Raw genomic sequence first — 18491 nt, forward strand, 5'->3', positions numbered from 1 at the left:
TTAATGTATTTAAAATAAAAGCAATATTCAGAATCCAAATCAGCTGGGCTTGTCTTGCATACTCAACACTGCATTAACCTTGTTTTGCCATGGATCCAGCCAAATGGAAAAATCACGACATTTGTCAGTTCCTTGGCGAAATGTACAAAACAATTTAAAGTTTACATAAAAAGAGCAAGTCCTGGACCAGGGTACCAGTGTCTTTCATGTTGTTGGATCCCTCGGTTACTTCACATCCACAAGATGAGGTGAACACAACACTGACAATAGCGCTGTCAAAAACAATGGAGGCCCATCTAACAGTTTGTGTGCCTTTATCCTCTGAAGAGGATGACAGATCAGTCCGAAAACACTCTGGGTCTTCCTCTGTCAATGTTAGCCCACAGTCACAAAGCGACTGCCTTTACTATGTTGTGCTTTGGCAGTGCGCTGGTCCTTCATAATCCGAAAACGCTCATTTAAAGTCATGGACGTCTGCTGGAAAAGTACAGCACAAAGTTGAATAAAACAAATGCTTAGAAATTCAGATTATACATGCACACTTACTGGCTTTCCAACACTATTGATATCAAACTGCAGCGCCACTCCTTTAGGGACCTTCTTCTCTGTTGTCTCGAGTTTGATGGGGAGAGTTTTGACAGCGGGCGGGTGCAGGGTATATGCAGTGGGAGGTCTGAGGAACAGACGGGTTATTTTACATCTACCACAAAACAAAAAATGGTCTATGAATAAAAAAAAAGCTCACTCCGGCTGAGTTCTGGCTGTAGGATTATCAATAGAAACAGTCAGGATCCCATTATTGGTTGATGTACGCCACCTTGTGGAGACAAACCAGAAGTGATTCATATTATTAATTTTGTGATATACAGTGCATTGTTTATGTAATACAGACATTTAATGTGTCCACCAATCCATGTAAGGTTGTATTTTTTATTATTGTCACCAGAGGAATATCAGAGTGAACAAACTACTCACTGTCGAGTCCTGACTGGTGGGTTTGGCTTTTGAACCTGAGCTTGAATCTGAAAGAAGATTGGGAGATTCTTCAAAATATATGTATATAACCCCCATTATATTCTGAAAAACCTTTCAAATAAACCTGTACTTAAAGACGAGGAATGATTTATGATATCTGAGCTTGATTTTCTTCTTAATTAGTACCATATATATAACGTACAAGAGATAGCCGATGTTCCATTCAGCCCTATTCATTGTAAAGGTCCCGAGTCGTCTGTAAAATTAAAAAGTCTACTCAATCTCCTCCAGTCTCCTTCCTTAAAAAGGGCAAAAAGGCGGGAAGCTGACCGGCTACGAGCCTCCACAGTGCTCCACTGAAATGGTTTCAGCGTTGTCATATTGGAATTGGAATTATTCCCATTTTTAGGAAAAATAAAAATCTTTGGAGCCAGGCTTTTAAGCAGTGCTAGGGAAGGTCAAAGTGCTCATTGAAACGCTGTCTACCAAATGTCTTTTGGAGTTGCCCCTGGCCACCACAGGGTGGTACTACAGCAATGTCAGCTCCCCGCCCTGAGGCCCATAGAGAGGTGCTTTCCTCGCCCACTGATTAGTACACACAAAAAAGACAGGTCATGGTATGTTATGGTGCCTACCGCCCCGCAGCTATTACAAATTCTGTGTTATAAACATGATCCGTCTGAATGGACCACAGCTTTAATTGCATGAAAATGTGTTTGAAATGAACGGGTCTGGCGTGTCACCCACTCGCGCCCTCTCTCTCTCCCTCCTGCACAGAGCGCTGAGTCAGGAGAGGGCCAGAGAGCAAAGGTAATGCAAACTCGCAAACAGACGCACAAACCGTGAAAACAGGAGTCATTGAGCTCCATAAGAGCATTCTCTGGATCACAAGCAGTAAAACGCTGCTTGTTTCATGAAAATCCGGTGCATGTTTTACGTCAAAAAGCTGCTCTGAGGACAATGGAATGAGTCGTGGCTGATTGCATCATATCCATGTGATGAGTGACGGCAACCGGCATTTTTTGACCCGACCCGCCCCAACCCAACCCCGATCAAAGCTTGCGGGGACCATGGTGGAACCCGCAACCTGCGCATCACAAGCACCTACACACCTAACGCGGATCACGCGGCAAGTGCGGTTGATTACTGAATAGTGTGAAATGCACGCCAACGTGCATTGGTGTTGATCAGTCGCTACGCACGTCCACAGTTCAAAGCGGTTAAGTGTTGCACGTACCTTAAGTCCTCTGCGAAACAGAAACGTGGCTTGGCGTGCATCTCTCTGAGTCTGAAGTGAAGGCAAGGGTCTGAATGGGGCCAGAAAAGTCAATCAAAATTGGTTTAAGAGAGTCTAATTTTTAGAAAGATCTGTGGTAAGAGCATGGACATGTCCCCTCCAACTCTGGCCTTTACCTTCCTGAGCGTTTACATTTGCGGACAATAACTCGGGCCATGCTCAAGCTTTGTGAATACAGACTGCACATCTTGTTTTAAATATGAATTCAATTTTCAACTTCTGACCCAAAGTCAATTCAAAAATAGTTCAGCTCTCCAGATTGCGTCCTTATTTGCGACAGAATATCAAAACCAAGGCCTCAACAAATGCACCAAGACATGAGTGGAGATTAGAGAGACAGGCACCTGCGTTTGAGCTGAAACGGTCTTTTGACGGTCGTAGGATTCAAACTCCTGGGTGGTTCTGGTTGTCTGTTGGTCCTCCTCTGTACCTCTTGTTTCCTGTGCTGGTTTGCATTGGCAGCGTTTTGAATAAAAGGTGGCATTTTTGGTTTGGCTCTCTGTAACAAATTAAGAAGCAACAGAATCCCATTGGCAACATTTATAAATGCAAAACATTTGTTCTGAAAGCACCATTATCAATTTGAATAACCTACACCCATCCTGCAATATCTCTGATGCAACCAGTGAGGAGCAGTATATCGCTGCTTAACACTTCGAATTCGACAGGAAATGAGCATGTCCTTTGTAGTACTTTTGAAATAATAGGCGAACATCAATGGAGATCACCCATGTGTAGCATGTCCTCACAAAAATGTGGCAAAAAAGGCGATTACAAAAACGGGAAGAAATGCAACAAAAAGCAATGAAAACATGATAAAAACAAAACGACTAAAACATGAGCTTAGATGAGTTTTGTAGGTCTTAGCTTTCGGTAAAACTGGAGTTGTGGGTAAACGGTGAAGGTGGGAGTTAAGGGGTTAATGTCCTTTCACCTTTTGGCACCTCCACTTAAAAGGAATAGGCCACAGTTGTTCCACTCTGAGATATGTTCTTACCTGAGCCGAGACGATTTGAAGCGCGTCTGTCTAGTAAAGTGAAGATATCACTGCGCAGACGTCGAAGTGCTCCTAAGGTGTTATTACGCCTTGCAATATAGTACCCCTTTTATCCACTTAGAAAATCGAAGTTTAATTTTGTGTAACTAGCCTTAGATCGTGTGGCTACTCACCGCATTTAAATAGGGGAAACGTGGAAGAGCTTGATCGCTTCTAACTTCACAGTTGTTTGGCCCCAAAGAGGAGAGGAGGAGAGGCTAAATGCAAACACCATCTTTGGTCTTTTTGCGTGACTGAGCACATGCACAAAGACCAGCCAGGTACAAGAACATATCTCAGATGGCCTGTTCATTTAAAAGAGCTCCACCAAACAGCTCGGAACTTGGAAGTGTTAATTCACGATCTGAAGGTGTTGCTTTATCTCTTGTCGGTCCCACGTCAGCAAACCAACCAACAAGTCCAGGTGTGTGTACATGTTTTTACAGAGAATCCGTCTGGTCCTACTTACTGTGATGAATCCTTGCTTCCCTTGTGGCCCCGCGGTTGCTCTGTTGACCGTCCCCAGTCGTTTCAACAGGGCGCCTGTTCTTCGGGATGCCAGCCCAGTAACAACCCCCTGTCCCCGTCTCCGAGCTGGGAGGACAGGCATCCTTCTGTTATTCTGTTTGGGGACTCCTCTTTGGGACAATCCAATTCCTGGTCACAGAGATTATAGATTATAGATTAAAAAAAACAATACACACCAAGGCAAAGTACGATTAGCATGTGTGATTAAATACGGATGCCTTACCCCTTTGAATGGGAGCAGCACTTCTAGGCTTGACACCTTTCCCTTGCACTAAACTGCCTTTCTTCTTCACAGGTCTGCGGTTGACGGGTCCCTGTTTCTTGTTGAATTTCTGTTCCTTCTTGTTCAGACGAATGATGTCATCTGTTGAGCACAAAGTGTGAAAACAGGTGAATACAGGGGTTTCGGCTGAGATGACACCCAAAGCCCCCTACTACGAGACTTCCAACTTGTTTTAGCAACCGGTTAGCCAAAACAAGCTAACCCCAAACATACCTTCTGATCAATATTATGTTTGATTTAGGGGCGCTTACCTAATGACATATCGACCTTGTCCATTGCTGCTGCTTTCTTGCCTTGTTCGGAGTTAATGCCACTTGTATTCATCCTCGAAACTCAAAAAAAAAAATCTGTATAACACATAAAACTGAACGCAAACTGGTGACTGACAAGGCAGCCTGGTCGTCTCGCTTTAGAGCCCTGCGCGCCCCTCCCCCTTACGTATCACCTTGCGCATGCGCGAAAGTAACCGCGGTGCATTCTGGGAAGTGGAGTCCAATGTGGTAAAAAAAACACACAGAGGTTACAAAACTCGTACACAAGCGCTCATGTAACTGGTTAAATAAGGGAAACCGCGGTGTACGTGTTCCCGAGTGGCGACACCACCCGTCTGCCTCTTCATTTCTGCATGTGGACACTCTGGTGCACGTGAGTATCGAGATAAACATGTTGTAAATAAAGAAAAAGGCATTTTAATTGCATCGATGGTAGCCACGTTCTAGTGCGTAATGCTTTTTTCTAACATTGTGTCTTGTTAATTTGCAGATTCTGTTTCAGAGTATCAAAAGGACGGTTCACTCCTCAGAATACACCTCTACAGTTTCACGTCTTGAGCAAAGCTATCATGTCGCAAAAGCGCAAGGCTACTACTGATGCTGGCGCCGAGAAGCCAAACAAGCAGCCCAAGGTGTCTTCTGAGAAGAAAAAGGACGGCTGGTTGCAAGAGCAAGTGCTACAACAAAGGACAGCAAAGAAAGAAATGAAATTCAACAAGAAACGGCTCCGATTCCTCACGGATGATAAGAAAATAAAACAAGGAGCAGAAGGAGTGCTATATTGGATGAACAGAGACCAGAGGGTCCAAGGTATGCTACACCTTTTTGTATCAGTTGGCTTTATTCACTTCCCCACTTGAGTATGCTGATATTTGTTGTGTTTTCAGATAATTGGGCTTTGATCCACGCACAGCGACTTGCCTTGAAGGAAAACCTCCCTCTCCACGTCTGTTTCTGCCTGGACGTCCCGAAATCCAAACTTTCCACTTACAGACATTTCAGTTTCCTGTTGAAGGGCCTTGAGGAGGTTTCACAGGTATGCACATAAAAGTCCTACAGCTCCAAAAGAGTCGCTCTAGTAATTAGTAGTATTAGTACCAGTATTTGGTTACTATGGCGTAGATGGACATTCACTTTTTGACTCTCTTTGCTGAGGATAAATAGGATGTCTTATTTTGGTATTTAGCAATCATGAAACATAATTAAAGCATTTATTAACACTGCATTGTATTTATATTGTAATACAATGTAATAAAAAAGTACTTCTCATTATACTTAATATGGTTCCTTATTAAAAGCAGTTGTATGTGTTTTACATTTGCGTCACTCATTTACTAATCCTGAATTGTTTTCTCCCTCAAATTAGGAGTGTAAAACTTTGGGCATTGAGTTCCACCTCTTGCACGGTCTACCAGGGGATGTCCTTCCCAGTTTTGTGTCTGACCGTAGTCTTGGGGCAGTGGTGACTGACTTCTCTCCTCTTCGAGAGCCACTGCAGTGGCTGGAAGACGTCAAGAAGAAGCTTCCTAAAGACACTCCTTTTATACAGGTACACCGACATCCACAAATGAGTAATTAACATTTAATACTCCCATAGATCATTTTCAGACCACTCAATAGCTTTGTGTGTTGAAGGTTGATGCTCACAACATTGTGCCATGTTGGGAGGCATCTCCAAAGCAAGAATATGCTGCTCGGACCATCAGAGGAAAGATTAACAACGTTCTGACAGATTTCCTTACAGACTTTCCCTTGATTGAGAAACATCCCTACACAGCTACGAGAACAGCCAAAGTAAGTTGAATCAAATTGATGCAAAATCAGTCATCTTCCCCAGAAATTGCACATACATAATAATAGTTTCTCAAGGCCATTTTGAGATTTAAAGTATAAGAATTAACAAAGGTTATTGATACTTCACAGACTCTCATATTTCTGCTGTAGTACAAAGTCAAATGTACATCTCACAAACATATAATTATTGCTATAATCTTGTTATTCAAACGCTAGAGTAAAATCTATTCTTTCAGTTCTTTCTACTGTCGAAAGTCTTCTGAACTTGTCTCATAAGTTATATCTAGAATGTTAAAGTTGTCTGTTTCTCTGACATTGATATTCTGGTTACTGGGCTCAGTTTATTAAAGTTCGTGTCCTTTCTAATTTCAAGTCCTTGTCCATTTGTCCTCACAGCAGGTGGACTGGGCCAAAGCGCTGGCGTCTCCGCACCTGGACAAGTCAGTGGGAGAGACGGAGTGGGCGAAACCGGGCACGAAGGCTGGGATGGCCATGTTGGAGTCTTTCATTGATGTTCGACTCAAACTGTTTTCCACCCAACGCAACGACCCCAACGCTGCAGCTCTGAGCCAGCTCTCTCCCTGGTTACGCTTCGGTCAGTGGCTGCTCTTCACTCTCAAACACCCAGATATACTTCACATTGGCCCACAGTGTTACATTCTAGGTTCTACAGTAAAAAAACTAATAAGCTCTAGGGCTGGGCAAAAAAAAAATCTATTTGATTTAAAAGCAAGTTGTTGAGTCAAATCAACTCATATTTTTTTGTAAATTGTTTCGTCCTCTTTTGACTTTATCAGGCCAGATTTCAGCACAGCGTGTGGCTCAGCAGGTCAAGAAGACGGGCAGCCAGTCGGTCGCTCCCTTCATTGAGGAGCTGGTGATCCGGCGAGAGCTCACGGACAACTTCTGCTACTACAACAACAAGAAATACGACAGCCTGGAGGGTCAGTTAAAAAGAATTTTGCTACATACAATGTTGCCCAAACGTGTAGATGTGCAGAGAATTATTGATTATGTTTTGAAATATTTTGAGAGTGTTATTTACCCGCTGCAAGTCAGACTGTGTTTTATCAAAGATTTACTGTTTGTTTGGTCATGAGAAGAATGTCTTTGAAAACCTGACTTTTGCATATGGTTAAATCAATTACAAGTGAAACTCTGAAAATTAGAATATTGTTAAACTGTGAAACTAATATGTGATAGACTCATTACATGCAAAGTGAGATATGAATGGCCTTTATTTGTTATATTTTGATTATTAGGGCTCAGCTTGTAAAAAGACAAATTAGAAATAAAAATTTGAATATTTTGAGAATTTACTGTAAGCCATAATCATCCAAATGATAACAAATAAAGGCTTGACATATGACACTTCGCATGTAATGAGTCTATATCATATATTAGTTTCATATTTTAAGTGAAATTACAGAAATAAATTAACTTTTGAGCAATATTCTAATTCTCCGAGTTTCATCTGTACATGTTGTTAACGTTTGGTGAAGTGAACCTGAAAGTTCATGTTGTTTACGCTTGTGATTGTCAGGGGCTTATGAGTGGGCTCAGAAGACGCTGAAAGATCACGCCAAAGATAAGAGGCCGTATGTGTACACGCGAGAACAGCTGGAGAAGGCCAAAACACACGACCACCTGTGGAATGGAGCACAGGTACTGTCAAGAATTAAACAGTATACAGTGGTAATAAATACAAAACTATAGAGCTGGGGACTATTTCATAAAACAAACTGGATCCTTTTCAGTTTGCATATAAAACAGGTTGTGGCACTGAGGATGCGGTAGTTTCACTAAACATCTCGATGTAACTTCAGGCAAATTAAGTATCCAGGCAAACATAATAATGTCCCATTAAGCGTCGGCAGCTGGTGGTGACGAGCTGCGTGGGCGTCCCCTGTCCTTAGTCTCTCCACCAAGGCGAGGAAAAACTAAAAAATCCAGAGGGAGAAAAGAGAAACCTTGGGGAGAACCTCAGAAGGAGAGAAGCACTCCCACTCTCGAAGGAGTTCCTCAGCAGACAGGCTAAGATCGCAGAACATCCAGTCCTTGTTGGCACTACAGTTGTTGATGTCCAATCCCTGTAGGCGGGGTTCCTACGTTCAGCGGGGTTCCTACGTTCGATCGAGACAGGCACTCCCCTAAGGGGGAGTGGGACAAGAGACTGTTAGAGAATTAAGACATCATATGAATAGTAATGAACAGACTACAGATGAAAGAAATATTGTATCATAATAAGGCAAAGTCTGCAGTAAGAAGAACAAGAGGATAGCGGTCAGTGTGCCGTACTTCCCACAGCAGTGTTGCAGCTTTACTTCAGGCAGTGGGTTAGAGCTTTACCTAACTGACCTGATCATAAGCTCATTCGAAGAGGTATGTTTTGATCCTAGTCTTAAATGTAGAGACTGTGTCTGCTTCTTTAACGTGAGCTGGGAGTTTATTCCATAAAACCGGAGCTGGGTAGCTGAAGGCTATGCCTCCAACAGTGATTTTGGAGACTGGAGGAATCACTTGTAGCCCTGAGTTTTGAGAGCGGAGAGTTCTGCTTGGCCGATATGGAACAATAGCGTCTTGGAGATAGAGCGGAGCCAAACCCTTCATGACCTTAAAATTTGGTTCTAAACTCAACAGGAAGCCAGCGGAGAGACTTTCGTACAGGAGTCATGTGTTCTCTTCTCTCTCTCAATATTGCAGCTGCATTTTGAACTAATTGAAAACTTCTCAGGGAACATTTAGGACACACTGCTAGCAGGCAGTTACAGTAGTCTAGCCTTGATGAAACAAATGCATGAATGCATTTTTCTGCATCACTCTTAGGTAAGATGTTTCTTATTATGGCACTGTTATGCAGGTGAAAGAACGCTATTTTACAAGCCTGGTTTATATGCGCTTTAAAAGAGAGGTGTTGGTCAAACAGAACTCCAAGGGAGATGATCTGCTCAGATAAAGACTCTCAGTTTATGAGGGCCTAGTATAATAACCTCGGCTCTATAAGGGTTGAGAAGGAGGTAATTCACATCACACTTAAGACCATCCAGGTCTTAATGGCTTTTACGCAGGAGCTTAGCCTATCTTATTTATCTGTCTGATCTGGTTTCATTGATAAGTGCAGCTGTGTGTCGTCTGCATAACAGTGAAAATGTATATTGTGATTTCTGATTATGTTTCCTAATGGGAACATATTGTTGTGATGTGGAGCAAAAAATAAGAAAATCAACACCAAAAAACAGAGGAGGTGGTGTTCAGTTTAAAACCGTTAACTACAGCTCCCATTATCATCAATAAGGAACTATTCAAACTGGCGGAGTCTGTACCTACCTACCTACTTGCCTACCTATCTACCTACTTACCTACCTATCTACCTGCCTATCTACCTACTTAACTACCTATCTATCTACCTATCTACCTACCTACCGATCTGCCTGCTAACCTATCTATCTACCTACCTATCATCCATCCATCCATCCATCCATCCATCCATCCATCCATCCATCCATCCATCCATCCATCCATCCATCCATCCATCCATCCATCCATCCATCCATCCATCCATCCATCCATCCATCCATCCATCCATCCATCCATCCATCCATCCATCCATCCATCCATCCATCCATCCATCCATCCATCCATCCATCCATCCATCCATCCATCCATCCATCCATCCATCCATCCATACATACATACATACATACATACATACATACATACATACATACATACATACATACATACATACATACATACATACATACATACATACATACATACATAGTAGAGATAGGACCTTGCCATGGTAATACATTGGAACTAATGTCCAGCCATGTTGTAATTGTCCATTCTACTGAAGAACACAATCTTAAGGGAAACTACTAATTTTCGAGTACTTACTTTGTGTCACTCTAGTTCCAAATGGTCTCTGAGGGAAAGATGCACGGCTTCCTTCGAATGTATTGGGCCAAAAAGATCTTGGAGTGGACGAAATCCCCGGATGAGGCGCTCTCCATTGCCCTGTATCTGAACGACCGCTATTCTCTGGACGGCCAGGACCCTAACGGATTTGTCGGTAAAGACAAAAATATTGTCTTCAGAGTCAAAGCTGATTATTGGGATAATTGTGTGACATTCTAACCTAATTTCTCCACTGCTGCAGGTTGCATGTGGTCAATTTGTGGCATCCATGACCAGGGCTGGGGTGAGAGACCCGTTTTTGGGAAAATACGTTACATGAACTACAAAGGCTGCCAGCGGAAGTTTGACGTGGCCCGTTTTGAGAAGAAGTATCGTCCCAAAGACCTTTGAAGTGTGAAGTGAATATAGGAGAGAGGCGCCTTTTCGGCTTCTTCTACCTCTGGGCATCTTATGTTTGTTCTTTGTTGTATGACGCCTTGCTGTGTTCAAAGCATTTTTTACACTGCCGTTGTTTCATTGTACTGTAAAGTTTTAATTAGCGATGTGCAGCTAAATACATGTTAGACTGTTTTTACGTTTATGTCTTCAGTTCATTAAAAAAAAAAGGACATTTGTGCCTTAAAGGTGCATTATGCAACTTTTTATGTGTGCATTTGACCTTGTAGTGACCCAGCGGCTGAATGAGTTGTCAGCATGGTGCCTTTACTTTTGATCACTGTGTTCTCTACAACGCTCCAGGATCGATTGTTAAGTACATTTTTCTTGTGAGAGGGTCTGTCAGCAGTGAAAACCTTCCAAACAATTGATCCTGGAGTGTTGTGGAGACCACCATGATGGAAAGTAAAAGCCGACAACTCATACAGCCGCTGGGTCACTACAAGGTCAAATACGCACAACCTTTTAAACTTTTTTTCGCCTAAAAAGTTGCATGATGCACCTTTTAACCTTGTTTTATTCAGTTCAATTTAGCTGCCTGCTATATATTATTTCTATCAACAGTTCTTCACCTTTTGTTTACATTCTTGTTGTTGCTGTATTTTGTAAAACATGAGAAAAGGTTTGCTTCTTCAGTCAGTGCTGTCAATGGCTTTCTTTCTTTTTTGCTTCCATTTCTAAAACTGATTACATCTCAGGGATTACATGTGGCAAAGCATGATGTACTGTATATTAATTAGGACAACAAAGCACTTATGTGCAATTTAATGAAGCGCACCCCTGGCACAAACAGCAACATCACAGTGTTACATAAATGTCCCTCAGTCGGTAGTTAGCATGAGGACGCGTTACAGCTGTGATTACATGTGGTAATATGGATTTACATTTAGCCTCCCATGCATGCAGCTCTATATAGCCCAAGTTACTAAATGCGTTGTCGTTTTGTTTGTATCTTCTGTGCCTTGAGATCTACTATAAACCTTTTCTTCTGAGGTGTTTGTGTCGCTTTGATTTTGGTTTGGATTGTTTACTGCAGTGATCCCCAACCTTTTTTGCCTCACGCACCCTTGAGTAGTTTACTATCCAGAATTAAGAGTGTTGTTTTCAAAATTAAACTGAAATACTCCCGACAGATTGATCATTAATCAGTAAAATTAACTTTCCCTTTAGATTAATTTAGAATATTTTTTAAAATCTGAAATAATTCCAAATACCCCCTGTTAAGTCCCCGTACCCCTGGTTGGGAAACGGCATTAACTGGTTGGTACAGCATTAACCTACACACCATCATTATACAGTATAATACACATTTATACTATACTATACTGCACAAAGCCATTGTAACAAATTATCAGTAGGCTTGAGAATAGAGTTGGCACATTGTCAGTGTCCCCTCCATATTTATTTGTATGGGAACGCTCAATTTAAACGGGACTGGGAGCCTAATGTACGCACTTGTAGAAACAGGCTCAGACAGCAGAAGGCATTTCTATGATTTCTATGACTTTCACTTTAAATGAAATGAAATTGTGAATTTAAATAGGTTTATTTATTCACAAATAGGCCTACTACAAATCCCAACTGAGCCAAGGTATTAATTTTCCAGCCTAATAATTTAACAGACGTGTGCCTGCTTGAGCTTGAGACTCCTTCCGACACGAATGAGTCTTGAAAGTTGGATTTCTTGAGCAAAAACCTTGCTGCCTGTCTGATCTTTGCTTTATCTTGGCATCACTGAGTTCATGTTTCCATAGTAACGAGAGCCTTGAGGACACTTGAATGTTGGGGAATAATGAGACAAGTGAAAGTGTCATTATCCTTGGCTCTTGGACTTTATTTAGAAATTACAGAGTAGCATTACATATGTATGCTCCACTGTTTTTAGAAAAGACAGACCTCTGGGGAAAGGCGGAGCTGTTCTTTTACATGTTAAAACATGTTAAAATGTCAACAACTTGACCAACGGAGATTCAATTGGAGTGTATCGGTGTAAACATTACACTTTCTACAAGCATGTCCTTTGCTGTTAATTGTATTTCGAAAACTACCAAGCCAAGCAGATTTCTTGGATCAATTCAACAAGCTTCTTAAGTAGTGTGATCACAAAAAGAAATAATTATAGTCAGCGAGTTCAACATAAACTGGGACAAAAAAAGAAGACTGAAAAAAACTTAAAATGATGACTGACTACTGCAGTTTAACCCAGCTTATAGATAAACTTCTGAACTTTGAAAACTTTAAATACCTTCAATTTGCTTTATGGTTTACAAAATAGAGCCACCCGGTCTACGGTTAGAGGAGACTGTGAAGTGCCCTTCAGACGGACCACCTTTGGCCAGACTGTTCTTTCAGGCAGGGGCTGTAACATCTGGAACAGCATCCATATGCCCCACGTTTAACACATTGAGGACTCAATTTAAAAAATGTTTAAATTCAAATCAACAATGTGGATTGTGGATAGATCTTCTGCAGGACTGAGCCGAGGGTCAGGATCCTCTGCAGAGGTGTTGCTTTGTAAATAATAACTGTACATAGTTATCCTTATAATGTCCTCTGAACTGTATGACCTGCCCTTGCACCAAAATCTCTATTCTGTTGTGCAAGTCACAGAATGAACATTCAGATCTATGTATGAATTGTATGAACAAATGTTATGATATGTATATTTTATATTATTATGTTTTACAATTATTGTTGGCATTAAACACCTTGCTCAGGGACAATAGTTGAAAACTAGCTTTGCCGCTAATACTGACACATTTACAGAAATATTCATTAATCTGTACTGTAAATAAATAGATCCTTTCCTCCATTTCACCATGTGCCAATGCAGGGAAAACATTTGGTCCATTTTTGTTATATGGTATGAAACAAAAAAATTACACTGTAATTCCACAGTTATGTACAGCATGTACTGCAGTTTACTTTATGTGAAATATTATTAATATTATTATTACAGTTCAAGGTGACTTTATTTGTATCAGTTGTAGATTTGATTTGCCGTGAGATCAAATACAACATCCCCTCTCACACACAAGCAACACAAACAACAAATCAAATAATTCTCAGAATAAAATCAAGAGATAGAGGTCACAATCACCACAAACAACAGAACAATAACATCCAAAAACAGAACAGTAACATTCAAACTAGCACATCACAACCTTTCCAGAGGCAGTTGTATAAAGGAAGGAGTTATATACAATAAATAGGCATGACAACATCACATGTCATTTGAGAGCATATTTGATTGAAAACTACATTGATACATGGTGAAATGGAAGAAAGCGATTCCATTCATTTAGGACACAATATACAGGACAAGCCCAGGGCAAAACCATAATGGAGATGAAAACATACAGACATCACAGTTCATACAGTTCATTTTTATAACATGAATGTGATCATAAAGAAACAAATTTGTAAAGATGTTGCCTCCATACATACATGATACATACATTAAGCAGTGTGATCTGCAAATCTATATTTTATGCTTTAAAAAGAGGTTAGATTTTTGTTTGGCTTCATCTCACAATGTTTAAAATCATGGTATTGAAATTCACACCCTGGCCCATTTTTGTGCCGGAAAAAGAGTCTATTAGGAGAGTCCGTTGTTGAGCTCCTTCACACTGAGTGTGCTGCGCTGGGTGAGGCGCTGGCTGGAGCTTCTGGGCCAGGAGTAGCGAGGCCAGGTCATGTGGCTGAACATCTCCCTGAAGCGCGTGGACATCAGGCTGTACAGGATGGGGTTAACCGCGGAGCTCAGGTAGAAGAAGACTCCGGAGACGATGTGCACGGGCTCAAAAATCATGAGGTGGAGCTCGGACGATGTGTCGAGGAAACTCCACATGAGGCGGTCCACGTGGAAGGGAGCCCAGCAGAGGCTGAACACCACCACCAGGACACCTGCGGGGCAGAGGGGCGGGGCAGGGCAGGGCACAGAAGGGAGAGCATGTGGATGCAAAATGCTGAATATTTTATAGATACAATGTTAAAGAACAAGACAGAAAGTTGTCTTTTAAGAGGGTAATGAAAAAATGTGAATAAGTACGTACCCAAATTTACTAAGTACTCAAACAGAGTACTCTAAATACTGCTGGTCCAATGTCGAAACAATTACGTATATGTTTATTCACTTACCGTTTCAATTAAAAAAAAGAAAATCTGTATTAACAAGGTTAAAGTAAGATAAAGTGAGACCTCGAACAAGCACATCTTTAGTTCAAGGGTAAATGCTCTTCGCATGAAGCCACAATAACATTACACTGTTTAGATTGTTTAGAATTTCTCAAAATCGTATACTGTATGGGCTTCTTCTGGTGGTACTCACTTGTGGTTTGCTGCTGGTCTTGACTTTGTTTAACTCCTAAAGATTTCACATTTTTGTCCTCATTTATTAGTTCTCAACTATGGTGTAGTGCGGTTTTACTTATGATTTAGCCCTGCTTTTATGACCTATTATAGACCATAGAATACAAGAGCTAGCCAGTGTTCCATGCAGCCACATTCATAGTAATGATCACAAATGGTCTGTGAAATGAACATGGCTGCTCAATCTCCTCCTATGAAGCCTGTTCCTTAAAAGGGCAAAAAGGCGGGATGCTGGACCAGCAACAAGCCTCCACAGAGCTCCAGAGCCTGTCAATAGATTTAGGCTTCCACTTTTTAGAGCTGATGTACATACACACTGTGGTTAAAATGATACCCATGCAGCGTTGTCACATTGGTCATAGCAATTTTTAGAAAAAGGAAAACTGTTTGGAGCCAGACATTTATGCAGTGCTAGAGAAGGTCAAAGTGCTAATAAGATTGCTTTACTAAGTGTCTTTTGGAGTGGTCCCTGGCCACCAGGGAGTGGTATTACAGCAATGTCAGCTCCCTGCCATGACGACCATAGCGAAGCTCCTTCCTCGTCCATTGATACAGACCGGGGGTCACCAACCTTTTTTTAATATAGCTTTGTTTTGAACTCGTACTGAGTCACAAGAAGAAAAAAAAACTTGTTTTATTAATCAGATTCAAGAAAATTAAGTGTTTTACATCTTTGAAAAACTCTCAAGGGCTACTGGGCACGCCCCAAAGGGCACCTGGGTGCACGCGGGCACCACGTTAGTGACCCCTGTTATAGACTAATATGACGAAACAGTGTAGGGTTAAGAAGTTCACTCAGGCAGTGTTTTTTTTTTTTTTTTCAGTGCACAAATATGAATGAGAGTTGTTCCTTGGGAGATGCATATGATTCTGAGACACACGTTTTTCTTCTGATCCACCAGTTAAGAACTACTATTCTAAAGTACCATTTTAATAGAGAAAAAACAAAAAACAGAGTAACAGTTATTTAAACCTTATCAAACAACAGGGGCAATTATTTAACCTCACCACCTGCCAACGCCGACACAAGTGAAATTAAAAATAGACAAAAATAAACCTGCTACATTTCTGCCACCATGGAGACAGAGTGGTATCTTACATAGCATTTTTGTCACTTGCATGTTGCGTTTGCTCAGCCTCTGAATGTGAGCCTCGGACGAACCATCTGCTCTGAGTGTGGTCGTGGTGCCCGTCGTGGCCCCGTCCCGGCACAGTCTCCAGCCGATCAGGGAGTACAGCACGCCCATGATGAGGACAGGAAGTACAAAAAAAGCCAAAGCAGAGACAAGGATGGTCAACTTGTACATCCAGGTGGGCTTCACAAGATCTGAGAAAGAACGTTCAGAAGAAAAGGGAGAAACTGTTTAGGCATGTCCAAACTTTGGGAGTTGATGCGATGCAGAATGAAATATCAGGATCTTGCAATTGAGTGCAGAATAAAACGAGCTATATGGAAATATGACATGGTGCTAGTGTTGTTTCAAAAATAATTCAATGAACACATCTTTTAGTAACAGTATTAGCTTCATAAAAAGGGACTCACAGCACATCGCCGAGCGGGGAAAGTGCCGTCCAAACTTCGAGGGCAGAAAGAGAATCCCGTGGAGACTTGTATTGGGGATTGCACACATCATGGACATCACCCACAGCGACAGAATAACCCTCTTCACACGCGCACAGGTCGAGAGGCTCTTGACTTTTAAAGGATGCACCACCGCAATATACCTTTCCACGCTCAGGGCGGTGACGTTTAGGATAGACGCGAAGCAAACTGTCTCAAACAGGAAGGTCTTGAAGTAGCACCCTCCCTCTCCAAACATGAAGGGGTAGCTCTGCCACATTTCGAGCAACTCCAAGGGCATACCCATGAGCAGCACCAGCAAATCAGACAGGGCCAAGCTGAGCAGGTACAGGTTCGTGGGGGTTTGCATGGCTCTGTAGTGCAGAATGACGGCACAGGTAAGAGAGTTACCCAAGACGCCCACCAGAAAGACACTCAAGTAGGTGGCGCAAACTGGCACGAAAATGGGGGATCGGAGCGGTCCCAAGTGGAGGGCAAGGTACTCGTCCTCACTCAGACACAGCTCATCCAGATTCGCAGAGCTGGTGTTCGCCAAAAGTAGAGAGAGGTTCATTCGACAGAGCAGAGAGGAGTCAGGGCAGCCGCTGGGGAAGATGGACCCAAAGGAGGCGTCCAGGGAGCAGTTTGAGCGGGACATTTCTGTATGTTAGTGCACCTAAAAAGTACGGGAGAGAGTCATCAACTGTTCATCAATCAGACTATCTATCAATCACTAACAATCTATGTCAAATGATCTGTGTCTCTGTGGGAGCTACTTTTAGGACTTCTTATTTGGGACAGTTTGCTTTGCCTTAATTCAAATTGACAATGCCCATAATGTGGAAAATGACAGTATGATAGTGCTTCCCTAACAGTAAAGTAGCTTATTGTATGAAATGCGATAGGTGCTGTCATGAAGCAGCCTCTAAAGGATAATATAGCTATGATGCAGATCTCAACCTCCGCAGCTGAATGCCCTCTAATACAGTAGGCTGTGATTACAGGTAATAAAGGGCAATTATAACTTTCATCATGTACAACACTAAATGCAGGGAATCTGTCATTTGCATTTTTATTGCTAATATTCTGTTTGAAATATTCTATACTCTGCTTTAACCCCTATTAAGGTTGTTTTTGTACTCACACCAGCGCAGTGCTTACCCTGCTGATGCAATGATGATATACTGTATATATCGCAATTCATATCCTATATATAGGCTACATCCATTGAGCGCATATAAAGAAACATAAAGAACCTGTCACTGATCAATAAATACTGTAAGTTCACCACAGTTACTAAGCAGTGCAGCGCTTTCAGTGCCGAAAGGAAAACTATATGTAATGTTAAGAATTTAAACACGACTGATATAATATACTTCATTTAAAATGCTTTGCCTGCAGATAATGGAAACAGAGAAGCTTTAGTAGCTCTTTTTTTCTTTCTTTCTTTTTCTTCAGTACATTTCCACCCGAGAATTGTGATTTGAGAAGTCTTACCTGAAGTCATGAGGCTGTGGCGGTCCCCCCCGCTGTAGTGAGTGCTCAAGCCTCGACCTGAGTATTAACGCACAAACCGCTGCTCTCTCTCTCTCTCTCTCTCTCTCTCTCTGTCTGTCTGTCTCTCTCTCACACACACTTTCTCTGTCTGTCTCTCTCTCTCTGTCTGTCTGTCTGTCTGTCTGTCTCTCACACACACTTTCTCTGTCTGTCTCTCTCTCTCTGTCTGTCTGTCTGTCTGTCTGTCTGTCTCTCACACACACTTTCTCTGTCTGTCTCTCTCTCTCTGTCTGTCTGTCTGTCTGTCTGTCTGTCTGTCTGTCTTTCTCTCTCTGTCTGTCTGTCTGTCTCTCTCTGTCTGTCTCTCACTCTCTCTCTCTGTCTTACTGTCTCTCTCTCACACACACTCTCTCTGACTGTCTGTCTCTCTCTCTCTCTCTCTCTGTCTGTCTCTCACTCTCTCTCTCTGTCTGTCTGTCTGTCTGTCTGTCTGTCTGTCTGTCTGTCTGTCTGTCTGTCTG

General features: G+C 41.9%; 3 protein-coding genes across 4 annotated transcripts; 1 reads left to right on the forward strand and 2 right to left on the reverse strand.

Annotated features, from left to right (window-relative positions):
* Positions 1-37: 37 nt before the first annotated feature.
* On the reverse strand, positions 38-4535 carry LOC306972404 (UAP56-interacting factor-like). 2 transcript variants are annotated; one of them, XM_079568993.1, is made up of 9 exons: positions 4371-4535; positions 4060-4200; positions 3778-3965; positions 2617-2771; positions 2213-2282; positions 976-1022; positions 746-817; positions 547-673; positions 38-474 (listed from the first exon to the last, which is right to left on the reverse strand). In XM_079568993.1, the coding sequence occupies exons 1-9, from the start codon at positions 4441-4443 to the stop codon at positions 376-378; spliced, it is 972 nt and encodes a 323-aa protein (XP_079425119.1). In that variant the 5' UTR covers positions 4444-4535; the 3' UTR covers positions 38-375. The 2 variants fall into 2 exon arrangements, with proteins under 2 accessions (XP_079425119.1, XP_079425118.1); XM_079568992.1 differs by having other exon boundaries at positions 48-477.
* A 93-nt stretch (positions 4536-4628) lies between these two features.
* On the forward strand, positions 4629-10841 carry cpdp (CPD photolyase). The gene is made up of 10 exons (XM_079568991.1): positions 4629-4764; positions 4882-5201; positions 5279-5427; positions 5758-5940; positions 6027-6185; positions 6582-6780; positions 6983-7129; positions 7729-7850; positions 10101-10260; positions 10348-10841. The coding sequence occupies exons 1-10, from the start codon at positions 4745-4747 to the stop codon at positions 10494-10496; spliced, it is 1608 nt and encodes a 535-aa protein (XP_079425117.1). The 5' UTR covers positions 4629-4744; the 3' UTR covers positions 10497-10841.
* A 3228-nt stretch (positions 10842-14069) lies between these two features.
* On the reverse strand, positions 14070-17997 carry LOC306972317 (neuromedin-U receptor 1-like). The gene is made up of 4 exons (XM_079568897.1): positions 17971-17997; positions 16456-17149; positions 16012-16239; positions 14070-14447 (listed from the first exon to the last, which is right to left on the reverse strand). Exons 2-4 carry the CDS (start codon positions 17129-17131, stop codon positions 14140-14142), a joined length of 1212 nt encoding a protein of 403 aa, XP_079425023.1. The 5' UTR covers positions 17132-17149; positions 17971-17997; the 3' UTR covers positions 14070-14139.
* Between the last annotated feature and the right edge of the window lie 494 nt (positions 17998-18491).

The sequence above is a fragment of the Gobius niger genome (genome assembly GCF_951799975.1).
Source record: "Gobius niger genome assembly, chromosome: 13".
Taxonomy (NCBI): domain Eukaryota; kingdom Metazoa; phylum Chordata; class Actinopteri; order Gobiiformes; family Gobiidae; genus Gobius; species Gobius niger.

Excerpts from the sequence above, each read along its gene's own strand:
- cpdp (XM_079568991.1), top strand. The coding sequence starts at position 4,745 with ATGTGGACACTCTGGTGCAC. Across the intron at positions 7,130-7,728 it reads GAAATACGACAGCCTGGAGG|GGGCTTATGAGTGGGCTCAG; the intron begins GTCAGTTAAAAA and ends TGTGATTGTCAG. Across the intron at positions 10,261-10,347 it reads GGACCCTAACGGATTTGTCG|GTTGCATGTGGTCAATTTGT; the intron begins GTAAAGACAAAA and ends CCACTGCTGCAG.
- LOC306972404 (XM_079568992.1), bottom strand. The coding sequence starts at position 4,443 with ATGAATACAAGTGGCATTAACTCCGAACAAGGCAAGAAAGCAGCAGCA. Across the intron at positions 2,283-2,616 it reads CCGTTTCAGCTCAAACGCAG|ACCCTTGCCTTCACTTCAGA; the intron begins GTGCCTGTCTCT and ends GGCCCCATTCAG. Across the intron at positions 674-745 it reads ACAGCCAGAACTCAGCCGGA|ACCTCCCACTGCATATACCC; the intron begins GTGAGCTTTTTT and ends TCTGTTCCTCAG.
- LOC306972317 (XM_079568897.1), bottom strand. The coding sequence starts at position 17,131 with ATGTCCCGCTCAAACTGCTCCCTGGACGCCTCCTTTGGGTCCATCTTC. Across the intron at positions 16,240-16,455 it reads TCCCCGCTCGGCGATGTGCT|ATCTTGTGAAGCCCACCTGG; the intron begins GTGAGTCCCTTT and ends GTTCTTTCTCAG. Across the intron at positions 14,448-16,011 it reads GCAAGTGACAAAAATGCTAT|GTGTCCTGGTGGTGGTGTTC; the intron begins GTAAGATACCAC and ends TCTGCCCCGCAG.